This window comes from Pteropus alecto, unplaced genomic scaffold (genome assembly GCF_000325575.1).
Source record: "Pteropus alecto unplaced genomic scaffold, ASM32557v1 scaffold79, whole genome shotgun sequence".
Lineage (NCBI taxonomy): Eukaryota > Metazoa > Chordata > Mammalia > Chiroptera > Pteropodidae > Pteropus > Pteropus alecto.
In genome coordinates this window covers 5,378,097-5,397,894 of record NW_006494612.1, presented here as the reverse complement: position 1 = coordinate 5,397,894, position 19,798 = coordinate 5,378,097, and the positions used below count along the sequence as shown (strand labels likewise).

General features: G+C 38.5%; 1 protein-coding gene across 6 annotated transcripts in view; it reads left to right on the top strand.

Annotated features, from left to right (window-relative positions):
- The window catches only part of AK9 (adenylate kinase 9), a 99,298-nt gene that overhangs the window by 9,650 nt on the left and 69,850 nt on the right, over window positions 1–19,798 (top strand). For all 6 annotated transcript variants that reach the window (XM_025042457.1, XM_025042459.1, XM_025042456.1 and 3 more), the window contains 7 exons: window positions 3,436–3,488; window positions 3,588–3,684; window positions 5,231–5,343; window positions 8,488–8,676; window positions 12,423–12,551; window positions 15,687–15,761; window positions 19,417–19,515. In XM_025042457.1, coding sequence (XP_024898225.1) covers window positions 3,436–3,488; window positions 3,588–3,684; window positions 5,231–5,343; window positions 8,488–8,676; window positions 12,423–12,551; window positions 15,687–15,761; window positions 19,417–19,515 — 755 coding nt within the window. The remainder of the gene's footprint in view (window positions 1–3,435; window positions 3,489–3,587; window positions 3,685–5,230; window positions 5,344–8,487; window positions 8,677–12,422; window positions 12,552–15,686; window positions 15,762–19,416; window positions 19,516–19,798) is intronic.

The following is a 19,798-nucleotide window of genomic DNA, read 5'->3' as shown; positions in this document are numbered from 1 at the left end:
GTCATTTCTGTCTGGTTCTTTTTTATGGTTTCTATGTCCTTTTTAATGCTTACCGTCTCTCTGTCAAGGTTCTCATTGTGCTCATCCATTCTCCTCATAAATTCGTTGACCATCCTTATAACTGTTATTTTGAACTCTGTCTCTGGTAAGTTGCTTGCCTCCATTTCATTTAGCTTATCTTTTGGAGTTTTCTCCTTTTGTTTCATTTGTGGCATGTTTCTTGGTTTTCTCATTTTATTAGCCTCTCTGTGTTCGTTTCTATGTGTCAGGAATATTGGTTTTGCCTCTCAGCCTTGGCCAGATGGCCTAATGTGGAAAGTGTCCTGTGCGGCTCAGTGGCACACTCTCCCTGCTTCCTTATGCCAGGAGCTCTGGACGTGTCCTTTGTGTGAGTTATGTGTGATGTTCTGTTGTCGCCAAGCCTTTATTGTTGTTAGTAGATCATTGGGTGGGATTACTGTTCAGGCTGACTAATTGTGTGAATTGGCTGCACCCACAGAATAAGAGTTGTTGTGTGGCGGCTGACTCTATTGAGTGGGATTTGCCCTAGCAGGCTTGTGTACTTGTTGCAATCACCCTGTGTGTGTATCACTAATGGAACTAGTCAGGAGTTGCTCTGTTGTGGTCTAGTGCCAGCCTCCAAATGCGTTAGTTTTGTGACCCCTTGGGAGGGGCTCCCCTGTAAGCCAAGGCCAACCCCTGCTTTTGATGGCTCAGGGCTACCTGGTGAGAACTACAAACTGATCTGCTGATGGTTGTTGCCTATGCTGGATCTATAGGTAAGTGGAAGAGACAATGCTGTAGGCAGCTCTCGGTTATCCCCCATCCCTGACCTGTGGCAGTTTAGCAGAGGGACCAGTGTTCTTCAAGGCCTGACACTGCCTATCAGTTGCCTGTAAGACTCTGAAACTGGATGAGCCTCTGGGTGATATGCATGTTGTGTAGTTCAGGGACCCTAGTAGTCTCCTGGGTCTATTGAGTGAATTTCCCCCTGCCACTGCAGTGTCAGTTTACGTGCCAACACTGTCTCTGTGTCTCCCTGTACAAGTTTCCACTCGTAGCAAGGTCAGCTGCTGTCCACCCTGAGCCTAAATGCGCTACTCCAGGGCAGGGGCAGCTGCCTATCAATGTGCAGCGTGCACTTTGTGTTCTGGATGGGGCAAGAACTCGGGGAGTTTAAGGGCCATCAGGCTAATACAGACCTCTGCAATTCCCTTAAGAGATATTGCAGCTCATACAGGCAACACTGGTCTGTCCACAACTGTTTTCCTCAAAATGCACTCACTGCACTAGCCAGGGTCTATTGCCTGTGATAACTGTTCAACCCCAGAGCCAAGCAGGGTACGGGAGGCTGCTTGTCAATGGGCTGCAGGCACTTTGTGGCTTGAGTGAAGCAGAATCTCAGGGAGACAAGGTCTGTTCAGCCAATATAGCCTCAGTTTTGCTGCATTTTCTGTGCCTGGGCATTCCCTCTGTAGACCCAGATCACAGTGAGACCAGCTGCCATCAGGAGCATTCTCACAGACCCCTGTGCTCCCCGGACACAATCTTGCAACTCTTGCAGGCAGCAAAGTTCTGCCTGCTGTTGATTTCCATGCATTGCCCACCCTGTGCCAGCCAAAGTTTGTTGCCTGTGTGGATTAGGAGATTAGGGGATGAGAGGGGTATAGCTGTGGCAGTTCATTGTCATTGGGCCACCTGGGGCAATTTGAGGGTAGGTTGGGGTGAGGTCTCAGAGAGGCAATGGCAGTCAGATCAATACATCCTCAGTCTTGCTGCAACTTTGCTAACTGTTGTGAGTTCTCGCAGAAGTCCCAAATCACAGCAAGACCAGCTGCTGTCTGGGACTGGCCCACAGGTCCCCGATATCCACCCAAGTTTGTTTTGGCAGCAGTGATCTGCCTGACCTCTGAAATGCACCTCACAGTGCTGGTCACTCTCTGTGAATGCTTGGCCCTGAATCAGAGCAGGGCTTGGCAGCCATCCAGCAACAAATGCCCCGGGCAATCTGCAGGTTGGGCTGCATGACTGATCCCCTCTGACCAACGCTTCCTACTGGCTCTGTGGGTGGGGTCTGCATAATCAAGCTGGCATGGTCTGTAGATTACCTTGTAGGGGAGCCAGACTAAGGCACAATGGTGGCTGCCTTTCCAGCCTTCGTTCTGACTCCAGGTAATGGAGACTTTTTCAGAATGAATCCTACGCAAGCCCCTGACCCACTGCTGGTGTCTCCGGTGAGGGTCTGCAGGTCAGAAAGCCTGTGCGCGGGTCGTTCAAAGGGACGACCAGGGGCTCAGTCACCTTCCATCTTACCCAGATAGCTGGAATCCCCTCTTTTCTACAGTCAGAGTTATTGGAATCTCCTCTTCCCTAGGCTGAGACCCTGGGCTGAGACCCTGGGCTAGAGAGCCCCCAGATGAGACTAGAACCCCCCTCTCCTTCAGGAGAGCCTCTGCAGCCTCACTCTCCCTCCCAGTGATCCTCCACCACCCGCGGGTGCGGGTCCAGCCCGATTCGCGACTTTGCCCCTCCTACCAGCTTCGATGTGGCTCTTTTATATTATCAGATGTAGGTGTTATGATCAGCTGGACTTCAGGTGATTCTCCACGTTGATTATTTTATAATTTGGTTGTAATTTCAATGTGGACCTGGGAGAAGACAGACTCTGCTTTTACCTAGTCTGCCATCTTCCCCAGAATCAAAACTTTTAAAATTTGAACAACTTTCTTTGGTCAAAAAATTCATTTGTAAGAAATCTTAAAGAATATCAAATGTTCAATAGAGCATTAGTTCCTGGGCCCTACCCTAGGTCATAGCTCTGTCATTTCTAACTCAGGATCTCTTTTATCAAGGGATAGAATATTTCCTCTTAAAAAGAAAACATGTTATTCAAATTTCAGCCTCAGGACCTCTCTTTCTAATCAATGTTAACTTTTATAACATTTCTTGATGCATATTTTATTTTTATACAATCAGTATGTGAAATTAATGGGCTCTGGATATAACTGAATGATTATAAAAGTGTCTGGACTAATAATAGTATACTAGTGTATATTTTATGCGATACTTTATTACTTCCAAATCACTGTCATACACATAATCTCATTTCATCCAATTCATGTTCTCTTGCATACTACACAGAGTATAAGCATGCAAAGTACAGAGGTGTTTAGGAAGTTAACTTCCCCAAGATCAAGTTAGCTCCCCTAAGATCCTTTAGGCAGCAGGTGGCACAGACCTGTTTTCTGTGGAATACATTCTGTTGCCTCACGTAGGTTAGGCTTACATGACATAATGTATATAAATGGGCTTTGTAAATACTAAAGTGATATACAAATGTTAGTCTTTGTTATCATTTACAAAACACACAAATATGTTTCTTACTTTGGCAATTCTAATTCTAGTTTGTGCTAATATTTTGAATTCACATTTTAGCTTCAACAGTTTTGGAAGAACAGATTTCCAGTGAAACCGAATCAGGAGTTATGGTAAACAAATCTAAATTTCAAAGTTATGATTTTTTTTTAAAAAGCTGTGTATCACAGACACGTTAAATAGTAATGTACAACATCTGTGTTTATTCTTAGTTGCAATCAATACTGATCAGTGGTCACAGTGCTCCAGATGAACTTGTCATAAAGCTAATGTTGGAGAAGCTCAACTCCCTAGAAGTCTCTCACTTTGGTATGTTTATTTTTATACATCAGTGGCTACAAAGCAGCCTCCAGGGTGCCTACTCTGTCTATGATAGTACACACATGGAGGTGCCCAGCAAGGAGTAGCATGGCATCTATCATTCCTCCATTCCTCCATGGCATCTATCATTCCTCCAACATGGAGGGCAAGGTGTTGCTAATGGTGTCGAGGAGATGTAGGACAGGGAGGGGAAGTCCCCATCTATGCTTCCACCTACGTACTTGTCTCTGAGGTTAAAGAGGTTGACAGTAGGCTCAGCAGCTCTGGCGTGTTTACAAGGAAGCATCCCCCTGAGATCTTTCCAGAATTGGGTCTAGAGAACTAAGTTATTCCACTCTGTCTCTCCCACAACTTTTCCCAGGGTTTGGATATAATGATATTGGCCACCCTCAATGGGTAGAGCCCCCAAATCAATTGCTCAGACAGTCCAAATAATAGCCTACCAGGAGAGAGCCAGACCCTATGGAAACTGCATTCTTCTGCTGCCTCCCTCAGGAAAGAGATCAAGTATGAAACTCATTCAAATATACAAGTATACCCGAGGTTTAGCATGCCTGCAGTCACACTTGGAATGCCTGATAAGCTCTCCAGGCAGTGGCAGTTTTCGTAGTAATACACAAGGTACTGGAGAGTTTAGTAAACAGGGTGCCAAGTACCTTTCTGTCATCTACTTGTGATACACAGATGTTGGACAGTGTTGCCAGCAGAGGGAATGAGAGGGAACTATTGTATAATTTCTTGTTGCTTAGAAGAGGAGGGCATGAACTCTAGAGACTGACTGGTCTCTGAAACTGTTCGATCAGGAGAGGTGAGTTGGGCAGGGGTTGAATTCAGTCCAGGGCTAGGCCATGCCATCTCCTTCATCACAGTACCCGCCAGTGGGATATGTCAGACCAGGGCATTAATGCCGGCCGTCAAGTCTCAGAGGAGGCAAACCAGTGACATAATTAAAGAAATTTATTAAAATTACCATGGTGATGGTAAACAGGGTGAATTTCAAGGAGAAGATTTAGGTTTCCAGGTAGGGATGCAAGTCAATGAATGTGCTAAGCCAAACTCATGTTGATAATTTCTTACACTGTATGAGGGTACATGGGTGTTTTATTACTCTCTATAACTTACATATACATTATACACATATATCCTGCTATATTATAAAATATTAATTTAAAAAAGAAAAATAATAGACTATGGAACCCCTATAATATACCTTTACCATTTATCATATGAGCTTTCCTCAGATGAAAAGAATTATTAGCATGGAATTTCCTTCCCTAGGCTCCTTATGTGCCTAAAATAAATTGATTTGGAATTTTTAAAGATGTCTTTTCCTAGATGAATGGTTTTATTTATTATCAGAAAAGTATTCATGTTATACTTCCTTAACTATTAATTTAAGATTTTGACAGATGATTTTAAGACCTGTGCTAGTGTTCATTAATAACTAGATAATATTTTATAAAGTAATAATAATAAATCTATGCTCTTACATATAGATAATATAAAACTTTAAAATTTGTATTTTACCATACAGGTTATATTATCACTGAAATACCATCACTTTCACAGGATGCCATGACTGTTTTGCAGCAAATAGAATTAATTAGAAATTTAGATTTGAAACCTGATATTATAATCAATATTAAGGTAAGAATATTAGTTGTTTTTCTAGTATAGTTAACCATTCTTTTCTATGGTAGTGAAATTAAAGGAATGCTTTCAAAAATTTTAAATAGGGAAATAATTTATATATCAATCATAGGGACTGAGTTATACTTTCTTGTACTTCTCTGTGTTTGCACCTGCAGCTCTATCCACAGGCAACACCTCCTTGCCTCTTCACCAGGCTTAATCATGGCATCCTTTGAAAGGTCAGTTCAGGCATCATCTCAGAACTTTCTCCGATGACCACCCCCTACCCGCCAACACACGCAATAACAATAATTCTCTCTCTCCCTCTCTCTCTCTCCTTTCCACGCACACATTACTTACCACAGGAAAGTTACATACTTCTCTGTTGACCATTCACATTGCTCTCTTCTCCCTATTATATTACCTCACTATATTGTCATTGACTGTTTTCCTTCTGGACTCTGCCTTACTCAAAGGTGGGAGCCATGCCTTACTCATATAAATACCAGCTAGCATAATACATGGCAACTAGTAGACATCTAGTAAATTTGCCAGTTAAATAAAATGAAAGAATGAACAAATGACTTGAACGTATGAATGTTAGAGAACACTACTAGACTGGTTAAGAATCAAGGCTGAGTCCTGTTCCGAAGTCTCTCCTTTATCAACTGTTAGAATTTGGTAGATCACAGGGAGAAGACTCAATTTTCTCTTTACAAAGATGATGACAGCTATGATAGATAACTGCCTCATGGGGTTGTGATAAGAATTCAGTGAAGTGAGAAGTACTTGTTTACATGAAAATGAATGATAAGCTTTTACAGTCATAGCGTCCTGATTCTCCAAAGGGCTTGACAGCTCAAAATAAATTAGATGGTTCTCAGCTCAGGTGTTGGAACCCAGTGGTGTGTTAGGGTAAGCTGTGAGGGAGAGGTGGCCTTGAAGTGTTGAATATGCAGCCCCTGAGAATGTCACACTTGTAAACATGTGTATAATGGAGAGAAGAAAAGAACTCAAACAATTATCTGAAACCAAACATAAAGTTTAAGTCATGGAAAACAATCTACATAGGAAATTAAGATCTGGTGGAAAAAAAGGCTCCAAGTACTTACTAAATTTAGGGCATCAATTTGGTTTTAAACTTGATAAGCCAAAAATAGAAGGGGGAAATGTGACCAGTTATATAAAATTCACATTGTCCATGAAAAGACCAGCTATTTCTCAGGAAAAAAACAAAACTTTCACTAAAAAATGAGAGAATTATCTTACACAAGTCTTAATATAAGGGATTGTTAATATAGAAAAGTCCTGAACCCCATTTATATTATAAGTGTGATTGATAGTGGGTATACACAGCAGTTTCAATAGGGTAGCCAGAGTATAATCAGAGGGCCTTATGTGAGATAGCACTCAGTATAACACACACTTATTTGATGGTTTGGCCTTATTTGGGGATAAATCCTGGAATTTCTAGAGCAGAAGTTCTTAGCCTGGGATCTACAAATGCTTAAGCATCCATGAACCTCTTGAAATTACATCAAAATTTTATGTGTACATGGATTTTTCTGAAGCAAATGCCCATGGTTTTCATCATATTCTAAAGGAGTCTGTAATAGAAAAAGAAAAAGTTAAAAGCCAGTTATCTATCATAGCAGTGATTCTCAGCATACAATCCCAGAGCCAACTGCATCAGTAGCACTCAGAAGCTTGTTAGAAATGCAAATTCTCAGGCCTCAGCCCAGAACTATGGGTCAGAAACTCTGGGGGTGGTGCCGGCTATCAGTGCTGAAAACCCTCTAGGTGACTCTGATGCCTGCTAAAGGTTGAGGACCCCTGCCCTGAGGCTTGTTCTTCAGACTCACCCTCTTATTAATCACTTCCTGCAAGTGAAAACAGGAGACAACTCAAGGCAATCATCAGGGACCCACAATGTGGGTATTCTGCTCAATAAGGGCAAATACATACACATTTTTTTAAATTACCTAAATGGGTTAAAATCTTTTTTTTTTTTTTTTGTGAAAGATTTGGAAACATAAATAAAAGTCTTGCCTTAATAAATATCTAAACCATCTCCACATAGAGGTACCCTGAAGAATCAGAAAGCGAGCAAGGAATGTTCTAAAGTTTCTTACTTCCTTATGTGATACATAAACTATTGGCATCAGAATCACTGAGAATACTTGTTAAAATTCTAAGCCTCACTCCAGACTTCATAAATAACAAGAGAGAGCAGAAATCTTTATTTATGGTTCTCTATACGCAGTTACATCCTAATGTCTGAGAACTACAACCATAGAATGTCATCTAGAGTTTTTTATCCTAAGAGTGATTTAGAGCAAGATAATCCAGGTTATCATTAATAATGAGCCACAGAGCATGGGCTATGAATCAGAAGGCCTGGTTCCAAGTTGTAGTTCCCCCTCATGACATTGTGATCTGAAACCAGAGTCTTAACCTGCCAGAGCAGTTCTTCTCTGATCTGCAAAATGGCTTTAATCATAACATTGGATCACTTCTCTTACAAGATTAGTTAAAGAACTGAGTCAAATATTACACATGTGAAAGCACTTTGAAGGAAGAAAATTGCTTGTAGACTTTGATTTTGGCTTCTTTTTTACTATCCAGATTCAGTTTTCTCATTTATAAAAATGAAAAGATTAGACTAGAATAGATGACCTTTCAGGTCCCATTCGTGACTGCCATTTTATGAGATACTACACCCATAAAACTGTAAATGATAGTAAATATTGCAAATACATGATATTTTTTATTGGAAATATATGGATAGTTCTCATTTTTCTCCATTCTCAGCATTTTCAAGCTAATATGACAGAATCCACCTGTGTACCTTTGCAGACTAAACTGATTTTCTATTCTATTTCTCTAACTCTTTTTATTGTTCTCTGACCCTCTTTTTTCATCTTAAAACTTCTGATATTTTCTCATATATATACTAATTTGGACAAAGAAAAGTGTGGCATAACATAGAAGTTGTATCTTGTGCCTCTCAGCTTGTGATGACATTTATAAAATGACATTTACAATATTTCATGCACCTACAGTTTTAGGAATTTTCTGGTTTATTTATTGCATAATATATGAATAGGAAGTAAAAGAATATTTAACATGCTTTAAGTGATTACTAATGTTGTTCCTTAGTGCCCTGATTTTGATTTATGCCAAAGAATTTCTGGGCAAAGGCAGCACAGCACTACAGGGTACCTATACACAAGGGACCAGTGGGATCCTGAAGTCATTGGGAATCGTAGGAAAAAGAAGAGAGACACACACAAAGAAGGAAAAGGAGAAGAGGAACTGGAAGAGGAAGAAGAGCAAGAAGAAGAAGAGGTAATATCCCAATACCATATAATATACTTTTATAATTCACAATAATTAAATTAAATGATAGCATGGGTAATAGAAAATAGATACTAGAGAAAATTGCATTTTCTTTATATTTCTATTTAGTCTGGAGGAAATAGCAAAAATATTTCATATTTTTAAGAACTATTCGATCACACTCTGGAGGTCATCAAGTTTAGCTTTCTTCTCAGTATGGAAGTCCCTTCACATCCTGACAGCTAATCTGCTTCATTTCTTAGCAACAGAGTCATTGATCACCTACTATGTATCAAGCACTATGCAAGTCAGAGTGAAGAGTCAGAGTAATAAAAGACAAAGTGTAATGTGGGGACCAAGGTAGCCCAGGTATAATCCAGTTTATGAAGCTAACATAACCCGGATTGCAAACGCTGACAAAGAGAGCACATAAGAAGAAATCTGTAGCCCAGTTTCACATGTACATGTTGTTACAATAATCCTAAAGTCAATACTAGTGGGCATAATGCAGTAGGGCACCAAAAGAATCTTCTACCATGACTTACTGAGGACATTTCAATATTAAGAAATCTGTTAACAGGTGATGGACTGGATTTGGCCTGCAGGGATGGGGTGGGCCATAGTTTGCCAATTCTTACTCTACTAAAATACACCTGTGATTTCTAATATAAATTAAAATGTTTATAATTTATAATTTTATGTAATTTTTATAATGTCTAATTAAAATTTATTATAAACTTATTATAAATAAATACTATTTCTATTAGAACCTAGACTCTTGTTAATTTATAAATGGACATATTGCAAATCATTTTTCAAGTAGAATAGATAATCCACAAAGGTTACAGTTTTATTGCCCTGTAGGATATTAAGCAGCCTTGTATCTAATGTTGCAGTCTTATTTCAGTGTTTTCGTATACTTCAGCTTTGTCATCCTGCTGGTTCCCTCACTAATGGGTTCAATGTATCTTTGATATTTGTTCTCTCATTTAAGAGTAGATCTTAAAATTTCTCATCACAAGAAAAAAATATTTGCTTATGTGTGGTGATGAATGTTAACTAGACTTACTATGGTGATCATTTTGCAATGTATACAAATATCAAATCATAATGTCAGACACTTGAAACTGATATACTATTATATGTCAATTATATCTCAGTTAAAAAACCTGTTAATACAAAAAAGCCTATTTAAAAGCCGCTTCCATGTGCAAATAAAGCATTAGGTGGTAGTCAGCATCTATTCCAGACTTTTTTTTTTTTTTTAAAAAGGAAAACTACATAGCAAATAGGAACAAAAGTATGTCATTTTAGCATGAATAAAGCACACCATCTTAAAGATGGTGAGATAGAGGATCACAACTCACTTAGTTTCAGGGGCCACAGTTATGTCAGTTTGTGATATTGGCCAGAAATACGACCAGGAAGAGTGAGGACTAGAGTAGGCTAGGACTGCACTGTCTAGTGTGGTAGCCACTAACCCCATGTGGCTATTTAAATTCAAATTAATTAAAATGATAAAAATTTTAAAGTTTAGTTCCTCAGTAGCACCAGCCATATTTCAAGTGCTCAGTGACAAACGTGGCTGTGTCTTCCAAATTGGACAGCACAGATATAGAACGTTTCTATTGCTACAGAAAGGTTTTCTGTACAGCTAGAGAGTGCATGTCCTTCTTCAGAGGACAGCTGCCTCTAAGCTCCAGCCCAGCTATTGCCATGTGGGAAAGCTAGCCTATCTTTACCAGGTAGTCTGTTTTTTCCAGAGAACCTGAAATCAGTGTTTTAAAATAAGAATAGTTGGCAACTAATCGGAAACTTTTAAAACACCATATAGGCCAATCCTGGGGGAGATAATTAAATTATGCCTTCAGGCTGGATTCAGCCCCCAGGGCCCAGTTTGCAGTGATCTCTGAATAGTGGCACAGCCACGTTCAGGAGCAAACCTGTCACCCACTTAGGTCAATGGTACGAAAGTGTTTACCCTTAATATATATACATGTAAATGTAAAGAATTTTCCGAACTGCTATAACAGCTTTATTAATGTTCTCATGGCTTCCACTTTCCTCCGCCCTCCGCATCCCATTCCATTCTTTACAAAAACCAGAGTCATTTTTTAAAAATATGACCCTCAGTGACTTTCTAATTTACCTTTAGGTGAAAATCCAAACACTCTCGCATAGCTTACAAGGCCATGGACCCAGCCTCTCTGATCTCACCCCCGCGGTCTCTCCCCTCTTGCTCACTATATTCCAGCCATCTTGGCCTTCCAGCTAGTATTTAACTATGCTGAACTCAATCTCACCTCCAGTCTTTGTACTCCCTGTTTCTTCTCTCCTCTGCCTACCACAGTCTCCTCCAGATCCTCTTCACATGCTTGCTCATTTACATCACCAACATCTCACCCCAGAGATTTCTTCTCTAGAGACCATCCAGGAAGCGACTCTCTAACCCAGAAATATACCTTACTATATATGATTTTAAATAGTAGCCACTTTAAAAAAAAAAAAAGTAAAAAGAAACAGACAAAAGTAATTTTAATACTGTATTTACTTAATATTATATTTTATTTAAGAATGATGTACTTTTCTCATGCTAGATTTTTGAAATCTGGTGTGTACTTCACTTATAGCACGTCCCAACATGCACTTGCCACATTTCACATGCTCAGTTGGTATGTGCGGCCAGTAGCTATCATGCTGGAGAGCACAGGCCTAACCTCTTACCCTGCTTCATTTTCCTCATAGCACTTATCACAGTAGATACTTAGTAAGAAGTTGTGTACCGACCGAATTTACAAGCATCCTAGCAAAGCCCTCTGCTAGAGAGAGGAAAGGATAATGTCTTTTGGGTATTAATATATTATTCGACCATTAAAACAGTATTTAAAGCATTTCAAATTATAAAATATCTTATGTAATAGTTAATATGATTCAAATGGTATAAAATATGAATGTGTATGCATTGATAAAAACTAGAGTTAGTAATTAGATAATAAATATGGTAATGATAATAGAATAATAAATATGATACTGAACACTTTCCAGGCCCTGGGCTAAGAACTTTTACACACACTATTCTCTCTGCCTTGAAATATTCTTCCTCCAGAAATCTATGTGGCTTTCTCCCTCATTTCCTCTGGGTTCTACTCAACTGTTACTTCTTCAGAGAAACCTTTCATAACCACCTGATTAAAATAGCATCTTCTCCCATCACTCTTCATTCCCTCTATCCTGCATTATCTTTCTTCCTCGTACTTACCACCACCTAACCTGTCATACATTTATTTGTCTACTTTATGTTGTGTATTCCCCAACTGGAACGTGTGCTTTATGATCTCCAGCATCTTAGTTGGTTTTATTCACTGCAGTATCTCAAGCCCCTAGAAGAGCCTGGCACATAGTTGACACCCGATCAATCTTTTCTGAATGACTGAATTAAGTAGAAGCTCAGGTATTCAGAGAAAATCTAATTTCTTTGTCTCTAAAAATCTGATGTTCTTCCCCTGCCCTTCCCTACTCATTGAGGAGCAAAAAGAAATTAAATAAATCTCCAAGTCAATTTAAAGTTTTATTCGATCTGATAAAGCCCCCTTAGGATGTTCACTCTCTCTTAAATAAAAATCCTGTTTCTAATTTTCCCTTCTGCTTGCTTTTCACCTCCAAATGGCATCTTGATATAAGGAGGGAGGAATGTGGCTCATAAATTAAATCATCATTAACATAAAGATATTTAAAATTTCTTCTTTTCTCTTTAGGCAATTATTGCTGAAATGCAGATGGTGGCCGAAATTCTTCAACATCTAGTTCAGAGGCCTGAGGATTATTTGGAAAATATTGAGCATGTTGTTAAACTTTATAAGGAGATAATTCTTCATGTTTTAGAAGTAAGACCAAGATATATTGTGTTCTGTCACTGGTGAAATAGCTTTCACATTTATTTACCCATATATATCATCTGCTTGATTCTCCTCCTCTTGAGTTTGGTAGAATGCTTTTAGAATAAGGCTTCCATCCCAAAGGCTGTTTCATAGAACAATATTATTTTGCTCTTACAAAAGCAGTAGTGTTGCTGAAAAGTCACTATGGGAATTCATTTATGATTGGAGGCTGGAAAACCCATGTTAAAAGACTATTTTGTAAAAGGATTTTCAATCTGTAATTTATGGGTTAGCAAAACAAATATACACTTAAGGGATGTCTTTTAGTCTAGAAGGAATTGTTAATTTATTTAAATTACAATCTAAAGAAGAATTATCCCTAGATTGGTTTCTATGGTTATCTCATTAAAGTTGATGATATATAAATATGATACGGCCATTACATATTGTAATAGGAAAGTTTTAAACATAATTAGCATTTTTTAAATTCGATTATTAAAATTAAAATTACATGAACAGCATATTTTATATGGCTAAAAATCCAAGGAAGACTCTGTCAGATTTGTATTGAAGAGTTATTCAACAAACATTTGTTGAACTTGGATATTTGGCCAGACACCATGCTAAGCAATAGAACTAAAAGACAAATAAAAAAGTCTTCAAGGTGCCTCTTCCCATCTGATAAACTAAAATAATTTATTTTATGCTGTTTTCTAATGTTTATATACTTTTAAAGAAAAATATGTGAATCATTTTCATTCTCATTAGCTTCTCTCCAAAATGAAAAGCAAATTTAATTGTTTTCTTATGTATAACTTTTATTCCTCCCTTCCCCCTCTTCTATCCTTGGCCTTTAAACAGCTTCATTAGAGTAATCTGCATGTCTATCTGTAATGTTCTTTCTTTCTTCTAACAAAAATAGCCTGCAAAGTCCTTAAGTGGTTGACACTGGATATGAAATAAAGCATAATTAAAACTAAATTCAGAAAATCAGAAAACTATATTCATATTGGGAGCAGAGATGGTTCCTTCAAGCACAGGGACCAGGTCTTACATCCTGGCATCACTGATGCCCAGTTTAGTGCCCAAAGTCTGGCAAGTAGTAAATGCTTAACAGGTGTTCGGCTGAACAAATAATGAGATCATAAAGGAAAAAAATGATAACTTCAACTTCATTATATGTAAGATTTCTGGAAATAAAAATCTTTTAAAACTTTACTCAAAAGACAACTGGAAATATATACACATCAATTATGAAAAAGTCATAGAAATTATTTTTAAACCTATAAGTTCCCACCCTACCTAGAAAATTGGGCACAAAAAATGTGAGCAGTTCACAAAAATGAAAGACAATAGGGTAACAGGCCTCTAGAAAAATGTTCAGCTTCACCGATTATAAAGAAATGCTAATCTAAATAATGAAGAATCACTTCCATTTCTAATGCTAGCAGGTATATAGTAAAGCAAACACTGAAGACTTGCTGAATGAATAGAAATCAGTATGGTCATTTTTTAATAGCTTGTCATAAAAAGTCCAGAAGTGGAAAACTTCTAGGCCTTGCTACAAAGCATAGATAAGAATTGACTGTCCTAGTGCCAACAAAGCAAGATTTTAAAAACCAAGACCTAGACTTTAGGCCTAGGTGACACCTGATGACCAGTAAAACTATTGTTTATATGGTAACTCCAGGGTACTGATGTATAGAGAGGGAAGTGGGGGAGAGCCAGAAAAGGTAGAAACCTGCAATTCTAGCCTCCTCTGACCTGGATGAGATATCAGTGCCCTTGGGACCACCAAAATTCAGTATACCTATAAGAGACATGAGGAAGTGAGTGGGAGCAAACTAACTTGAATAATCTTCTGGTTTATATCCTGCTTCAAGAGTAATCCAAGACTAAGTCCTCATTCTTACCTGTCTTTGAATCCCAACTTGATTCCTGGTCTCACCTGGTGCATGTATCTTTAACCTTAGGAGTGTTCACACCTTTTGACTTAATAAGTCCACTCTTAAGAATCTAGCTTAAGGAAAGAATCTCAAATACAGAAAAGCATCATGTGCTTCCTTGTTCAGAATATGATTATTTATGGTTAAATACATAATGCTGGTATGTGTTCTCTGTCTAGAAGAAACTCTTAAAACTCCATCTTGCACAGTATTGTGAAAGGCAGAATTAAAATGATTTTGTTTAGACTATTACAATAGAGAGAACCTTCATCGATGAAGGCCTTCTCAAAGAAAAGGAAAGGGGCCTGAAGTTTTATGGAGGCAGGTAAATAAGTGAGCCATTCTCAAGTCTTATGGGAATCAGGAAGGATGGAGACGGATCTTATTCAAGTCCTTGAAGGAGGGTGGAGGTGACTCTCGACTCTCAATGATCCCTACTTCTTGAGAACACAGAACTCAGATAGTGTTCAACATTGCCAGTGTACAAAAATAAAATCCAGTGGATTTTAGATTTTAATATTACAAACAAAAAATACCTTAAGAAAATTAGAAGACTATTAACATAAGCTTGAGGTAGAGAAAATCTAATTTAAGCAAGAAAGGAATTCCAGAAACAATGAAAACAGATATATTTTATTGTAAAAATATTTTATATTACAGAAGAGACCATAAACAAAGATAAATAATAGCAAGGTAAAATATTTGCCATCCCTATGGTGGATAAGTGTTAAAGACTTTCCATAAATGTTAGGAAAAAAAAACAATCTAATAGAAAAATGTACAGAGGTTATAATTAGGTAGTATACAGAGATCTGGGTGCTAAACCTTGCTCATAGCCAAAGGAACAAAAAGTAAAACAAACCAATCTCATTTTTCAATTATTAGTTTGGCAGAAATTATTTTATGAATATTTGCAGAGAGACAGATGACCCTGAACATTTTCTAATGGGAAGGACTCTAAGACTTCAAAGTAGAGAAAAAACAAACAAACAAAAAAACCAGAAAGAATAAAATTCATGGTAAGAAGACTAGGCTTTTGCAAATGATCTCTTGAGCACTGGAAAATACCATACATTATGTCATGTATAAAGCAATTTAGCTTTGAAGGTTTTTTCGTAGTTTATTAAGATTCAGATCTTGCCTTCAGTTTTCCCAATGAACCTGAATTATAAGATTTCTTCTCTATTGTCTGCAGGAAGTAATGGCTGAACACAATTCCCGGTTTCTCATTGAACTAGATGGAAATAAGCCCCCAGAGGAGCTCTTCATGGTAAGTATAATGTTCAGTAAGAATATCCCAATTTGGAAAATCAAAAAAATTTTGACTGGATTGTACTTATTTTAATACACATCAGAAATTTATTTACATTTTAAAAACTATTCATTTTTGAAAAATTCATTTTAACACTTAAAAATTTGATGTTGTACTTATTCCTTTGTCTATATTTAAAACTACATTAGAATTTAAAATCTCCATATGACAAAAAATGCCTCAAAGAAAAGTAAAAACAAGTAATAGCAATAACACATGATAAGGTACTTAATGTGAAACACTGGGGAAATGCAAATCAAAACATTAATGAAATACTACTTCACACCCACTAAGATCAATTTTTAAAAATTTAAAAATAAACAGGCACTAACAAGTATTGGCAAGGATGTGGAAAAATTGGAACCTGCATACATTGCTGATGGGATTGAGAAATGGTGTGGCAAAAGGGTAGAACCTAGTCTGGTGAAGAAGTCCATCTGTCTGAAATTATTTTTAAATTGAAACTCTAAGGATGAGTAAGAATTAGACCTTGAAGGCTAGGAGAGGGGAGGTAGGTAGTACAGTGGTTCATGTTGAAAGAAGAGTCTATGTGAAGCCCCAGAGGCAAGAAATAGCATAGCGAGTTGTAGGGCTGGAACATAGATGCGGCTTAGGGGGCAGGGAGGAGTGGTAGAATAGTGCCAAGACTTTAGGAATAAGCAGGGGTTGCACCAACGAGGACCTCATAAGCCCTGTTAAAGAGTTTAGACCTCTTCATGGGAGAGTGGGCAGCCAGCAAAAAGTTTTAAGCCAGAGAATGAAAATGATCCTATTTCTATTTAAGAAAGATTACTCAGACTGCAGTGCAAAGAAAAAAAAAAATTGGAGAAAAATAAAATTGGTGGTAGGAAGACAAGTACTGGCTTTTTCAGTAAGTCAGGTAAGAGATGATGTCCTAACCTAGGGTAGTGACTGTGGGAATGCACAGAAGACAGACCTGAGAGATATTTAAGAAATCTGCATGACAGGACTTGATGAATGACTTCCTGTAGGAGTTAAGGGAGAGAAGAGTCAGAGATAATGCCTAGATTTCTGGCTTGATATAATTGATCTCCACGTAGTAATAATGCTACTGGTGGAGCCAATTATGGAGATCTTCAACTGGAATATGCTCTGGCTAAGATCATCAGTGATCTCCTGACCAAAGCCACTGGTCACTTTTCAGTCTTGATCTAATTCACCTAGAAGCAACATTTGACTCAGCTCATCACTTCTTTCCACTCTTTTTCCTCCCTTGGCTTCCTGGACCCCACACTACTATGGTCCATTCTCCCTCACTGGACACTCCCATCTCTAACCTCTAGTGTCGGGGGATCGCAGAGCTCACTCCTTGTTCACTCTTCTCGGGCTACCCTCACTGCTTAGACAACTTTATCCAGTCCAATGATTTTAAATACCTTCTAAACTCTGGCAACTATTATATTCATATTATTATCCCAGACCTTTCCCCTGAATTCTGCACTTGTATAATCAACTGCTACTCAATATATTCAATTGGATGTTGTATTGGAAAAACTCTGTTTTCCACCCGTGAGTCTTTCTTTACTCTCACACAGAACACTTTGCTTCTTTTACTTTTAGTCACCAAATGTGTGGATGTTTTCCCCCACACCAAGCAATCCTCTGTGATACCAGCTAGGTGTCCTAAAGTTCAATTCAATTCTCAAGCTGTCTACCTGGAGAGTGTCAGCTCCCATAGGTTGAGGGTTCAGTCCCACAAAACTGTTCCCACCCCACTTCAGATGCCAATCACAAGTAGTAGGTTTCCAGGTTAACCCCAATTTCTGTCCAACTGGGTTATAGATTGGAGGTTTCCATAACCCCCTCTTAAAGTTTGATTAACTTGCTAGAGTGGCTCACAGAACTCATAGGAATACTTATTTACATTATTTACATTACCAGTTTAGTAAAAGATATGATAAAGAATACAGATGAACCACCAGATGAAGAGATACACACAGGGCGAGGCCTAGAAGGGTCCCAAGTTCTGCAGCTTCTGTCCCCGTGGGGTTGGAGTGTGTTGCCCTCCCAATGTAGATGTGTTCACCAACCTGGAAGCTCTCCAAACCCCAAACTATTGGGCCTTTATGGAGGCTTTCTTAGTTATTAACTGTTTCTAGCCCCTCTCCCTTCTCTGCAGGATGAGGGGTGATGCTGAAAATTCCAAGCTTCTAATCATGGCTTGATCTTTCTGGTGACCAGCCCCCATTCAGAAGCCATTCAGGAACTTACTCAGAGTCACTTCAATAGAACAAAAGATGCTCCTAGTGCTTTATCACTTAGGAATTTACAAGGGTTTGGGGAGTTCCGTGCCAGGAATCAGAGGCAGAAACAAATATATATTTTCTATAACCTCACAGATGTAATCTCGGATTTAAATATGCAGGGTAAAACTCACGATCCACCATCATCACCACCTTGTCACAAAAACATTCTTCTCACAGTATTCCCCTCTCAGTAAATGTCAAATCCATCCTTCCAGCTGCTCTTCTCTTTTTCTCACATCGTATATCAAACTATCAATCTTAAACATCAGGCTTCTGCTTCAAAATATATCCAGAACTTCACCATTTTTTTGCAACCTGGGATATATTTTCCTCAAGAAGGCAGAAACTCCAATAGCCCTGGTTTAAATTTGCCAAGCGTGCAGCACGTTAGGGCCCTAGTTGGCACTGGTACCCTGGCACATCTGCCCACCTTCTATTGGCCAAAACAAGTTACATGGAGAAGCTCAATACAAATGGGATAGGGAAGTGTACTCTATCCAACGCAAACTAGGGAATTAACAGGGGAGGAGAAGGAAGGGTGAATTGTGAACAAATACAGTCTACCATAAATTACCATATGCCATCAGGACTTTGTCTCACCATCTCTTATCTCAGACTCTGTGTTTCGGATTCTTCCACAGAGTGTCTTAGGGCTGCCATAAGAAATATCATAAACCAGGTGGTTTAAAATGACAGAAATTTATTCTGTCATAGTTCTGGAGTCTAGAAGTCCAAAATCTAAGTGTTGGCAGGGTCATACACCCTCCAAAGTCTCTAGAGAAGGATCCATCCTTATCTGTTCTGGCTTCCGGTACCCCACCCCTAGGCATCCCTTGCCTTGTGGCAGCGTAACTCCAGAATCTGCTTCTATCTTCATATGGTTGTCTTCCCTCTCCCTGAAGATGTCCCATAGAGGTAGACCTCTGAGGACATGAATATTTGGGGACCAGAGGGCAGACTGTTATAGGTTGAATTGTGTCCCCACAAAACATACTGAGGTCCTAACCTCCATTACCTATAAATGTGACCTTATTTGGAAATAGGATCTTTTCATTATAATCACGTTCAGATTCAGTCATGCTGAATCTGGGTGGCCCCTCATGCAATATGACTGGTGTCCTTACAAGAGAAGAGCCTCGGATACACGGGGAAAAGATAGCTATGTGACAACAAAGGCAGAGATTGGGATGATGCATCTAAAAGCCACGGAACACCAAAGATTGCCAGCAAATAATCAGAAACTAGAAAGGAGCGAGGAAGTATTCCATTCATGGGCTCATCACTTTTTCAGAATATTTGAAATGTTCAAATGTCAATGTATTTAAAGATTTGTTCTTTAAATTTAGACAGTTATGGATCGACTTAAATATCTGAACCTAAGAAGAGCAGCTATTTTAACTAAACTTCAGAGTGCAGAGGAAGAAATGAATGAAACAATTGAAAATGTAAGTTATCTTTAACTCTTTGAAAGTGTTCCTTTTCACTATATGTTGTTACTTTAATTTGTATCCTTCCAGGGTTTAAAGGAGTTTCAGGATACCTTTTATAAAAATGGATTTGATTTCTGGGAAGAAGTTTAATATTAGCACAATATTCTTATAGACACTAAATACAACAAAATAAAAGTTTTGAAGCAAAGAAAAAGAATAAAAGCAAAACAATCAACCATAGGAATAATGAGAAGGAAAGAAGGAAGGAAGGAAGGAAGGAAGGAAAGAAGGAAGGAAG